This window comes from Polypterus senegalus, chromosome 1 (genome assembly GCF_016835505.1).
Source record: "Polypterus senegalus isolate Bchr_013 chromosome 1, ASM1683550v1, whole genome shotgun sequence".
Taxonomy (NCBI): domain Eukaryota; kingdom Metazoa; phylum Chordata; class Cladistia; order Polypteriformes; family Polypteridae; genus Polypterus; species Polypterus senegalus.
Genome location: NC_053154.1, coordinates 241,081,652 through 241,095,330, shown reverse-complemented (window position 1 = coordinate 241,095,330; position 13,679 = coordinate 241,081,652). Strand labels below are relative to the sequence as shown.

General features: G+C 35.3%; 1 protein-coding gene across 3 annotated transcripts in view; it reads right to left on the bottom strand.

Annotated features, from left to right (window-relative positions):
- The window catches only part of LOC120540126 (adhesion G protein-coupled receptor A1), a 671,523-nt gene that overhangs the window by 184,851 nt on the left and 472,993 nt on the right, over positions 1-13,679 (bottom strand). For all 3 annotated transcript variants that reach the window (XM_039770625.1, XM_039770633.1, XM_039770640.1), the window contains 2 exons: positions 8,635-8,848; positions 7,808-8,016 (listed from right to left, as the gene is read on the bottom strand). In XM_039770625.1, coding sequence (XP_039626559.1) covers positions 7,808-8,016; positions 8,635-8,848 — 423 coding nt within the window. The remainder of the gene's footprint in view (positions 1-7,807; positions 8,017-8,634; positions 8,849-13,679) is intronic.

Here is a 13,679-nt window from a genome sequence, read left to right as displayed (position 1 = left end):
AGCCTCCTTACAGTACATCCAAAAATGTTTTGCAGACATGCCTGGAAAAGCATAAATATGGAATTCATTTCTGATTCATGAACTCAAGCCAAAAACTCCCAAATTGTTTTTACATTTCAAAATAATCATCGAATGTTTGTGTTTGTATATGTGAGTTTTGTTACAGTGGGGCACAGCCAAAAGTGTATTTATCTAGCAAGAATTTGAACCAGTGTGAAACCTTTTTGCTGACCTCACTTTGAATAAGCTTCTGATAACACCATTAGATCTACTCCCACACTACTATCATGCACCTCTTGATAGCCCTCTTCTTCACATAAAACCCTGCAATTTTTTAAGACTTCTGCCTCTTACTTCTACTTTAGATTTCTGGCAGCTTCTCACTGGTCTGTTTGTTATTGTCTTTTGTTCTTTTAGTTCCTTTGCCATTTTCTCATACTGTTATAAGACTTACTTTCAAATCACTTGCATTGGGTGCACACTGTAAGCACATAAAAAACCCTGATTTTTAAAAATACCTAGGGTAAATGTAACTGTTAAATAAAGATAAATTCTGAAATTGCCCAGCATGGGTGATTGCGGCTGTGTGCATCAGTGTGCTGAACAATATGTTGTCTCACACTCAGGGCTAGTTCTCACTATGTGCTGTCTGTACACCTTTACCTGGTTAAGCAGGTTGGAGAATAGAAGGATAGATAGATAGATATATAGATTAAAGGATGGATTAATTCACTTTTAAAGAAAACAATATTGTAGTTGACTCAGAGGGCTTGCAAAGTCAATGTTTTCATCTGTATTTTTTCTATTAGACTGGCAGCCACAGCAGAAGAAAAAAAAAATGCTTTATTATACAATATTAAAGTTGAAATCATATTACTAATTTGTATTTGGAACCTTCAAAGTGGCAATTAGCGTATTTATTGGGATTAGCTGTGTACTGCAATAAAGATCTCAAGAGGATGGAGATAACATATGGTGCATAGGAAAGTGGCCTTGGAAGCATAAGGCATTTAAATAGTGAGTGCAAGGTGTCAAAAGATAATCTAAGAAATGCTGTTGGGGTTGTACATTACAAAAAAGAGACATCAGCATGAAATATCTGATTACACTACATAATGGATGATAACCACATATTTGAGAATAAGGTAATCAGCTTGTTCAGTATTATTGTCCAGTTTTAACTTGATGACAATAAGATACTTTATTAAAAAGAACTGCATAAACTATAACTTTCAGCCAAAGATATCAAAGAGCAGCTAACAATGTAAGGCAATAATATTGTAGAGCATGGGTTCATGTTTACAGTGATGGTTACTCATCCCAATCCCACACTGGGCTATTTCAAACATACTCCTCTTTTACTTCAATTGAGCTTGATCTGTTACAAACAGGTTATGTGCCACTGCCATAACCTACTGTTGTGACTCATTTATATTCAGTCAAGTTCATGTCAAAACCACCCCTACTGCTTTGTCCAAATATCAGGAGCTAGTGAACAAGGTGGCAGAATTTTGTATATTCAAAATGTGGATCCTCAAGCTGAGTAGAATATAGGGGACCCTTCTTATGTAACTTTTCTACTTTCAAGACATGCAACCTACAGACAGTCTCTATAGTCCATCAAAAGACAGAATGCCAGTTCACAATCATTTGATTGTATTTACAGTATTTTCCAAATGGCACCTGTGGGCACTTGTAATTTTTTCTGCAACTGTGATAACACTGGCTTCTGGGTTAAAGGTCATCCATTACTGTGTCTTCCTTCAACCTAATTCAACAACCTAAATTTTATGGAGTCCATTATTGACCTTATGAATGGCACTGATGCAACAATGAGTATTACAACAAACAGGGGCCATAGTAAATTCAAAACCTGGTCTACAGCAAAATCTCCAAATCTCTATATATATAAAATCCAACATCAATCTGTCTGTTTGTATGTCTGTCCGATTTTCACCAGAGAACTACTTAACGGATTTTGCTAGGGTTTTTTCTACAATTTGCTTAAACATTCCGTTTGATTTTGCGACTTCTCTCATCGCGCTAAATATCATAGTTCGGTTGTGACACTGATTGATTTGCACAAATCCAAGAGGCAGGCTGAGGGCCAAGGGGAGGGAGCCAGACGGGGTCATCCTCACTTATGTGCCAGCCTCCGTTCGAGTCAGTCTACCTCTGCCACATGTTGGAGTGTACCTTGCCTCCGCTTAGCTACAGATATCTGTTTGTTCAGCAGACATTATCTACAGATTGTTAAAGAGTAATGTTTGACTTTTGTGAGAGTGAGATCACAGCTACATGTGTTTTACAGCATACCTGCTCATTGGCAGAGATATCACGGCCACATGCTCTTCTCCTCATGCAGGAGACACTCTCTCGTCAGAGCTGAACACAATCAAATATAGTGGATATGTTTGACATTGGAGCGTAACAACCTTCCACTTGGCCAGAGATTACAAAACCAAACATATTATATATTAAGAGGTCCTCAGATATGAAAGCTATCAATATAAATTCTTCTCAATACAAGCTATTACTTTTTTTTTTTTTTTATTGATTTTTAAAGTTTGCCCTGTTTCACAACTATGCGGATGGAGCCGCCAGGGACAGCTAAGTGTTGCATGAGATGAGTTATAAACTATACCACCCTGTGTTAGAATGCTACAAGCAGATCAGATACTTAGCAGAAAAGCCTCCAGTAAAATATATAAAATCACACTAGATCTCTGTGAAGCAGCTAAGCCTGAGAACCACTTTCATATACAGTAGTTACATTGTACAGGTACCTGGGTTTAAAGGCAGACAGAGACTACTAAGCAACATTTTGTTCCGCCTGCAAGCAATCACAACACATATTGTAACACTGACCTTTCATCACTCTATTTGTGGTTTCTGTTTCTAAGTATTCATTTTTGAAATAGTGGAAGTGGTGCAGATACAACTGACTGGCTGGCCTTTTAAACCAATCCATGTCATGATTTGTGCAGGGCAGTGAAAAGAGCAATATTAGACTCAGTATGCAGCATTTTAAATGCAATGAATATACAATGAAGCTGACAGGTAACCAGAAAGACTTAGGTCATCATACATAAGATGTCAAATCTACATACAGACATAATTTAAAAAATTTTAAAAACTGGAAAAACTGTCCAAGATACAAGTCTACAACTTATACAAAAACATTTTTTACATTTGCCTCCTTTGGGTAGCTAATATATATTTTGTCTAATCAATTTATAAATGTCAAAATGGTGCCCACTTTAGCAATATAACTAATAATGTATATTTCCAATTCACACTACACCTTTTACATGTGAGCTTTCTGCTCTGAATGTATTTACATATCTTTACGCACATGATTTATGTCTTAGGTTTTTAGATTCTGTCAATAGAAAATCACATTATGTACAAAAGATTAATTTTTGTGATTGCCTTTGTTGTTAAAAACACATGTTGTGTCCTATAATAAACTGCTCTGTCAAGCTATCTAATTAATACACACAACACAAAACAGATTTTAAACTATCATCACTGTTTAGTCTTTCAATGTATCAATTAAGGTATTCTACAGCAAAAGCACTTGTTTCTTTGAAGGCTAAAACCAATGTCAATCACAGACAATTCTTTAGATAAAGTATTTTGATACAGTTTTTAATGTTTACATACCACATGAAAGAAACATGTAGTATGCATGATTGCATTTTCATGACTTGTGAAACAACTAGTAATTTCAGATAATTGACACTTTTTAGATTTACTTATATCTCAATGCATTCTCTATTCAACTATATGTTCTTGGGAGTGGTAATGGGTATGTAAAACAAATACACAACACCTTACATATTGCATGCCTTTATTATTATTATTTATACCTCAGATTTTGTATTTAAGTACTTAAAAACAAATCAAGGCTTATTGAATTATACCAATTAAACTGGGCAGTTATGTTATAAATTGTAAAATAAGCAACAGTTGTTGAAAGAAAATTAATCAATTATATGCTGATGTTCCTATGATCGGCAGGGAAAGGCAATGGAGACAGGCCAAAGAGAGTTTATTTGCAGACAGGGTGACGGTACACATCCATGTGGCAACTCATGCTTCATTCAAGTTCTGTAATAAATCTTATGCCAGTCCTCTGTCTGGCACACCATGCTTTGCAATAACTCTCTAGAAAAAATGGCATGAGCTCTCTGAGTGCCAGGTCAGCTGTTTTAGATTCAAGGTGAAACTAGGCTGGCATGTGCTGAGAAATACAGTATGGGTAGTCTATGTTTTACTAATGTATGTATGGTTCATGCACCCCACATCAAAAATAATCATTTACTGTTTATAAGAGGGAAGCAAAAAAAACACAGTATATTACATTGTGAAGCTATGGTAAATTATTCACATTATCATTCTGACCTTGTATAACTTCTAGTTTTCATATTTTGTTTACTTTTTATCCTTTTAATGTGAAATGATCACATCTAAATGTCTAAATTTTAACAGTCTTAAAATTATTCAAAGTTTATATTTCCAATTTTACTTTACTTATTTTACTTTAAAATTCACAAATGGAAAACATTGTTCTCAACAATTAAAATTATATTAAACATTTTTCTAAATCTCTGCTTTTTTTCCTCAAATTTGTAAATGTCTTTACTGAGTATGATATTACTGCTTAAAAGATATTATATAAGATATCATCCTTTTAGCCCTTGTTGAAAACGTTAAAACTATTATTGACCATGTAGTCCAATAAAAAGCTAAAACAGCTAATGCAAAGAAATTGACCAATAAATTTATGAGAGCAGCATGCAGTTAATTTATTCTCAGTATAAACTGATAAAGGAGACTATAACTTCTGAATCCAGCATTGAACCAAAGGTTTCAAAGAGATAACATAAAATGCAAATCAATTTTAAATATGAGGGACGTTCTAAATGTTTCCACACTTTTATATTTTCGTTGGAAATGATGAAGGCGGGAGTAGTAATTGGGCATTAGAAAGTTGGTATGACGCTGTGAATAATATATCACAAACAAAGGTGACTATGTAGAAAAGTGATGTAATTTGTTTTGAAATTCCTAATAAACAGAGTTTTAAAAAAGTGTGAAAACCTTTTGAACGTCCCTTGTATAACAGCAGGTGTATTAACCAAATTTGACTAGTTTATATTCATTAGACATTAACAATTGTAGGCTCAAATGGAAAAATCATTCTAAAAAGTAGAGGTGCAAAAGTTCACCAGAAAACAGGGAAAGAAGGGGCATGGTATTTACTTTCATTTCCTGAATGTAACAAAATCAATCAAAGAACAAAAAAAAATTGCCAATAGGGGAAAAATTAATTACTTTTGGAAAATAAGACTTACTCATCGGCTACCCTCAGCTCCAATTTTCTCCATGTATTAACGCCTAAAGTTCTCAAAGTGTTTTGCCCATCAATATCTTTTAATAAACTAATATGAAAATGCCAGTCCTGTGCATGCTCTTTGAAACACATATACCTGCTGATTTACTGAGGTATAATAAATATTAAAATCATCTTCAAGAGAAACTGTTCATGGACAGTATAACAAACTGCATCAGATGTTAACATTTTATATAGTATCACATATCAATGTAGGCAGTTTAGTGTAAAAGACAGTGAACTTTAAACTATAAACATGCTGGTTCCTTTCACAGTGCTAACTTAATGTGTGACCCTAAGTCACTTCACCTGCCTGTGCTCCAAATTGTAAAAAAAAAATTAAAAACATAAAATAAAAAATCTGTCAATAATTATAAAGCATCCTGATTTTTTAAGTCACCTTGGGTAAAGGCATCACATTTAAAATAAAGTATTAATTAAAAATAAGCACAATCTTTCTTACCTTACATTCTCACTGTACATAACCAGAACAGAAAAATAAGTTGAACACTTCTTACATGTTCACTGTTATTGCAGCTGCGTGAAAGCATCTCAACTTCAGTTCAGGTTCTGTACTAATCATTCCTTAGTGGCATGAGTCACAAAGCAGGAGGAAAGTCTTTGATTCATCAACTGTGTGCATGTGTGTGTGTCTATGCATTCTGAACCTACAAATGATTTAGTACATACAGTCTCTGCTTCTTTGATCAATTATAATGTTCGTTTTTACCACAGGTATAACAAGAAAGAATTTGTAATACAAAAAGACACTGCTCAACATTCATATAGATAATTAGACAAATTGATAGACAGAGAGAGAAAGACCCATATAAATTAAACATATGAAATCAAGTAATACACATCTTTGTTTCTCAAATCCACTGATGACTTATCTAATTTACCAAATAATACTGATTTCATTCTCAGTTACATGGTTCATAATTGACTCACATCTACTAAAATAGTAGCATATAAAGATTTTTTTAACTTGTGTATTCCAACAGTCAATGAAGGACTAAAAGTAATTAGGATTAATTATACAAGTGCCTTTTTTGTGTCACCACTATACATTCCTCATAAACATGGGGCATGCAAAACCTTCCTTGCAACAGTTCTGATACAAAGCAGCTGACTGTTGTTGTTCAGTTAAAGACCAGTGAAACAACTACATTGACATGTGCCTTATTTGGCAATCTTTCTTAATATCAGTTTCAAGTTTAAATGCTGGTAGCCAAAGACCATAGATGTCGGGTGTAAAAGCTCTAATTCTATGTTAGCCAATTCTTTTAATTTGTTCTGACATGCCCTCAAAGTTCAAATCATTAATATCATTGTCAGTTCCATTTACTGAATTACAATATGATATCACTTAGCTTTTTAGGCACATAATTCCAAGCAATCTTGTTTGCCTTTATGTCAGGATAATAAGCCATTGCTTTAAACATTGTTTATCTATGCTGCACGCCCACAATAAAGCAGTTTCTACCGAAAATGGATGATTTATAAAGGATGTCATATCATATCATCATGTGGCAAGTCTATGAAATGACTTGATGACATCTGTGCTACAACAGCATATACAGTAGTTTGGTATTCAAGGCACACGCTCCCGGTTTCACCGCTGCCCTTTACAAATATACAACACTAATATGACATTTAGCCGACTTCCAACAATCATGAACAATAGACAGACCCTATGAATAATTAAATTAAAACATACGTGGTTAAACTGCATCCTTACATAATAATATGCAAACGCCCTCTTTTTTTCCACAAATGGCTTAACGCCAGTGGTTATTTTATTGTTTCTTTCAAGATTCACTGCTGTTTCCGAGCAAAATCACAAAATAATCAGTGAGGAATGTGACTGGACAATACGTTTCACTGGCGGAATCCAAGTAAAATTTTTACAAAGAATAATTTCCATTTACTCCGTGCCTTCGTATAATAATAATAATAATAATAATAAACCCAGCCGGCATATCTTGCCTTTATTAAACGATTCACCATTGCGGTACATTTGCAACTAATTAGTATGACCAACGCACTCTTGGACAGGATTAAGTGAAGACAACGTGCAACGGGATATAAACAGCCCTTGCATGTTTCCCAAAAAGACGGGAGAAACAATTTACTGCATCATTTGGTAAAGTTCCTTCCTGGTATGGTCTAAATAAAGAAGAGAATGAAATTTGATTTTGATAATTTCTGCTTAAATGCAGCTAGCTGATCGTATCTTAGTAGCACTCAATTAATTTCCCACATGATAAACATGAACAAACGGCACAGGTAAAACAGCATACTTGTATTTGGCCAAAATCGGGGTAAACCACATATACAGTACATAAGAGTCGGGACATGTGTATGTACATCAGTATACACATACGCACATACACACACACTACTTACCATGAGGATTGCAAAGTTATTGTTGTTTGTGCAGCGAAGGGTTGTGATGTTGCCTGCAGAGCCAGTTATGTGGCACCGATCCCCCCTCCAGCCTCCGCGTCCATCTAGAAGGTCAAAATCCCAGTGGGCTGCTATTGGGTCTACACCCAACGAGAAGTGCCTGAGAGCGACTGTAATGGGCTGCGAGATGTTCCCGAAGCTGCACCCATCTACAAAAGCAACAAATTGAATCAGAGAAATGGACTGGAAAATCCTTAAGTGGCGCATCATGCGCGCACAGATTGAACGCGTATTGCGTGGAAAAGCAAGGAGAATATAGCCAGCATGTGAAAAAAATTAAAATATACAGTTCACTTCTGACATTCAATCGTCTGCTTTATTATTTTTTCTACTTTTATACTGACCGTCAGCGACGTTCATGGTGTTTGGGGGCTGGGGTAATGGAGGTGCTTTTGTGAGCTGATTTAACTTTGAAAAGAAACCTATTACCCCGCCCAATATCAAGTCCCTATAATTGTACAGTGTTAGAACTGGAGGGATAAAGTATTGCTCAATAAATCATACACATCATGTGTACTGGAAAAGAAAAAAAACTGTATTGCATGCACGAGGTCATTTCCATTAAAGAAAATAATGATTCGGGGCTATGGAGTGACGCAGCCTATATGTTTGCATGCAGTGGGTACCTAAATCAATAAAAAACAATCTTTAGATAAACAACGTACACCTAATCAGGCTTGTATAAGCAGCAATTTCCAGTAGAATAATCATTTTGCGTAAATCGTAACTGTACCACAATGCAAACGAATATACATTTGATCACTTACCTAATTTGGTGAAAGCAACTGGTGTGGAAACACTTCTTCGTTTGCCATCATCTGCAAGATTGGATGAATTTCCCGTGCTAGGAAAGAGTTTCCCATTTCGAAATACCACAAACAAGAGCTTGCAAGTGGAGCTATTATCAACAGATTGTAGAGCCGGGGAGCTGCTAGGTGTAACTGTCACCGGTAACTGGATGGAAGCAACTGCCACGGTATTCTGCAGAAGAAATAAAGAAGAGGGTGGGGGGGGTTGAAATATATAGATTAAAAAAGCTATCCTCCACACAGTCGTGCTCAATTTTTTAAGTGCTGTTAAACAACCCTAATAAGTTGCCTCATTTTTTTCTCACGGACTGGAGGCTACCAGGTAACCATGGGAATTGGCTTGACTCAGTGCGTTTACGCACGAAGACCATTTCAATTGCTAACGTGAGGCTAACCGGTCACGCTCCCTGCTGCAGAGTTGAGAATGGTTCTTACCATCCCTGCTAGAGGAGCCGTCAACACTGCAGCGATGATTTAAAGAGACAACCTACCAGGTTTTACCCTTTAGTTACGACGCAATCCGACAACTCACAGTCTAATATTGTTGTTTTGCCCCTTTAAGTCATTCTTAGTGTCTCCAGAAATTGATTACACAACACAACGAATGCGTCGTTAAGCATCATGTAGCTTGACTAAAAAGGTTAAATGAATGTTTGCTGTAATTATTATTAATTGTAATGTACTACCGATAATAGTACAACATTACACATATGGTATTTCTATGTGTGCTTGGCTAGGGGCGCTTTCTGAATAACAGCACATCAGCTTACTACCGGCGTCATATAAGGGCAGGATGTATCAACAAGTAAGGGTAAAAGCACTGCATTTAATCAGTTACCACGTATTTTACAAAAGAAGACGCAGTGTTATTGAGGTCAACTACTGCTGCATCGCTAAATACAAGCAGACGGAATGCTGCTACCTTTGACTTGTTAGCACTCCATAACAGCAAGCACTTCCTAACAGCAAAACATATATTATTCTTTCTAATATTTGCCTGTTAAACTTTTAGGGATACTAACATTTCAAAGCTTTGCGTTCGTCCATCCATTCTCGGAGAAGAGGACCCGCCGTTTGTCTCGGCAGCACAGTGTAATGCACTAAGTATCCCTAGACGGGGCGCCAGTCCGCGATCACTCTGGCGAACTCACTTTTACGCCCCCAGGCTGTTCTTATTTGCTAATTCACGTAATACATGTTTCAACAATGTTCGAATGTGTGCACAAACACGTGAATCAATGCTGACAAAAATGCGTCACTCATCATTTACACATAATAAATACAGTACAATTAAACAATCTTGACGAGAATAGGCCATTCAGCCCCCAAAAGCTCATCAATCCTTCTCAGTTGTTCGAGATGCCTGCTTAGTGAGGACAACATACACATGCAGCCATCAAGGTGGATCTGAAAAATGTGACTAAGCTGGAACGCTGATTCAAACACAGCTAACGTTTCTCTGTATATTGTTAGATAAATATAAAAAGTGTCAGAAACAAGGGATTTTAATAAGCCAGTAACTGTTGCATATACTATTTAAATATTGCAGATTTTCACATTTATATCAATTCATATTTGCGATTTGGCATCACTGAAAAACTGGGCAAAAGAACCCAAATGTTGCTACATTAGTACAGAAACTGCAAAGAAAGTATGAGTATTAACCTTGGATAATAGTAATCGTGAATATAGTTGGTTTCAATGTTTACTTTTGTATTTATTAAAAGAAAGGGCAAAGCATACTGAGGTTAAATTATGCAATGATAGAACAGGTTGTTTCAAAACAAAAATTGCCTAAAACTATTCATTATATAAATTAGATATGCCTTCAAAATACACAATACTGTACTTATTATAATTATTATTTAAAAAATGCAGAACTCCACATTTAATTTCACAATCCATACAAAATACAAACTATCAGTGCACAAAAACAAATAAATGGCAGCCAGTCACAGAAATGACAAACTAAGGTTTAGTTTCAGTCTGTACAATCATTTATTTATTTTAATGCATTTATTTTGTGACAATGGCAACTGACAACATAAAGAAATAAACAACCAATCCAATGTTGAAAGCTAGACTGATGTACACCACCTATATATATTATACCTGTTATAGTGTACTGGACATTTGTTTGAACTAAATTAATAATATAGATATCTATCACCCCCAGACAAAGCGAACATCAGGAGAAAGCCCAAGAGAAGCGGTGCATCCTTCTGTTTTTAAACATATTCTTTATTAAAGCTGTTGAATATTTAAGAAAATGTATGCTGTCACAATGATAAGCAGTCCATCAGTTAACTGGCTTTAAACCAATTTAATGAAGCTAAATAAAAATGTTGTATACTGTATCATAATAGAGAATGGGAGTGTGGTTCAGGAAAAGTTAGTGGTGAATTCTCTTAAAATGCAGTCATAGAAGTGATTTGGGACAGAGAATTAACTGCCATTATACTGTGAACATGCACGGTCTACTGAGAATTTAACTATATAAAGACCACTACTCTGTCATGGTTTTTTCAATTTGAAGGAGTGCTTCATTAAAAATACTATATATAATATTAATTGGTTGTTTTTGACTGTATTTGTTACAATACACTGTCCTTTAATATCTCCAATGTACTATTACATAACTAAGAAATGACAAGAAACCACCACATTTTTCACTTTTCCATTGAGCACAGTTTCCAGTGGATGGCATTCTCACTTGTCAAATTAGTACTTAAAATCTTTGTAACTCTTCTACTGGCATACTGATTCATTTCTCATTATTAACCTCCCACCAGAAACTCTTTCTTCACTGGTCTATAGCAGTAATAAATACATTTTCACTGGGAAAATGATACTCGTAAAGGGCTAAGGTAACAGTATTTTGCTTTGTTGTGGTATTGCCAGTCATAATCCTAACCAAAACCCCACTAAAAATGTTCAACCTCACAGGATTGCCTCCTGGGATGTTTCAGGAAAAGAGACTAAGCACTGTCCCATTCACATGTCTAAGAAAATATTTCTCTTAACTTTGAATTTGCATTGAGTTATGTTAAAGTCTGTAGTTACATATAATACAGTTAATAAATAAACTGAAAGAACTGTTTCTAGCACCAATTTGCTCATGTCATGATGCTCTTGATAATTTTGTATTCCTTCTTCCAAGGGCAGACTTTAGCAGATGGTTCGGCCCTCCAGTGCAGTACAATAAAATACTGTGGGACCAATTAAATAAGAAAATTCACAAAACATACTGTATGTATAGTAACTAGTAATATTATCTACCATCCTTTTCAGAACCATATTTTCCTAAAAAGCTAAAGACAGTCCCACACTATTTAAATTGATTTGTCCACTGCCTATTGATTTCAAAATCAATGCACAGTTTCATTTTTTTTAAACACAGATACAAACACACCATTGCTTCTGAATTGATTAAAATTAAATTTTAATTTGAAACCTGCAAGCTACTTTGATTGGAAGCGCATACAGTGTAAGCTCATATAAAGTAAGTAAGTAAGTAATAATCTCTGTTGACAACATCTTATTTAATATGGCACATGAAAACAATAATTACTTTTAAAATGAAAATATGGCACTGAAATGTATGATTGCATAGAACATTGCGATGTTATGAAATGTTATTAATCTTGTCTGCATGCAACACATTTTTAAAAAAAGTGTAATATATGTTTGAGGTTTTCCTTTACAAAGTCATTATTGTTTTCTTTTTATACTGTTTGAAACTTCGTTTATTTTTGTTATTATTTTATTTTTTACTGAATTGCATGATATCATTAACATGATGACTAATAAGTTAGCACAACATGCTTTGTTGAATCCTAGATAGAGGGATTGCTCTCCAAAAGCATGTGCTTTTCTGAAAGCCTCTGGTATTACAAATCCTGGCAAGATTTATTCTGAGATCAATTTTTGTCTTATATTTGGTTTCTGCAACTTCAGTTCTTCCATTTTGACCATTGCTAGTTATCCAATTAACATTTATCTCCTGGTTCATCCATCCCACCCTTGTGACCTGTAATTCATTTTTGTTCTTGGTGTAGTATATTACTCCTTCTTTAAAATATTGATATTCATATCTGAAACACTAGAGAAGTTAATGTTTTAATCTACAGGTCAGGTCAAGTCACATTCGGGAGCATGCAATGATACAGCACATTGCCACACCCACCACATGACGAAACAGTTTGGGAACCTGGTTGGCAACCACCCAGGCAGATATGTGGTTCAGTCCCACCCTCCAGAAATGACCCTCTATCTGCCGCAGCATGGTGTTATGTGGGCATCCCCTTGGCCTGGTCTAGCCACTCGGGTCCTCAACCTAGAGGATCCTGCAAGCCAGATCACTCCACATGGCCGTAGTGCCATAACTGACGTTACCTCACAATGCAGGTAATGTGCCTCATTTGGGACTCCATGAGCAACTGCTCATTTGACACAAAGTCAAACCAGTGGTACCATGCATCAGAATTCACAAATACCAGCAATCTGTGCTGTTATCTTTGTTTTAATATATATTTTAATATTGAGGTCACAATCTCACCATTTTTTTGCATTTGCTTTTCATGGACACAACCATCCTGGTATTCTTGGTGTCATGTGGGTCCTGCCCTTGAGTGTTGTGTTTTACTTTATTTGTATTTTTGTTTCTTTTCGTTTGTCAAGAAGCTTTCTCTTACTTATTCTTAGTTTTTCTTACTTTTCAGTTTTCTTTCCTTTTGTCATTCTGGTGTGTGTGTTTGTGTTTATTTATTTATGTACTTATTTATTTATTTGATGAGTTTTGTAAAAGCCAAATGTCACCCTGGGGACAAATCCACTTCTATCTGTCTGTTATTACATTTTATATATATTATTTGCTTTTAATTGCATGCTTATTTGTTTGTTTGTTTTTTTGAACCTTTTGTTTGGATTTTGGATTACTTAGTTTTGTTAGTATTTTGAATTTCCTGATTTTATTCTGTTGTTTTTGGGTTTTTCATCTTTGA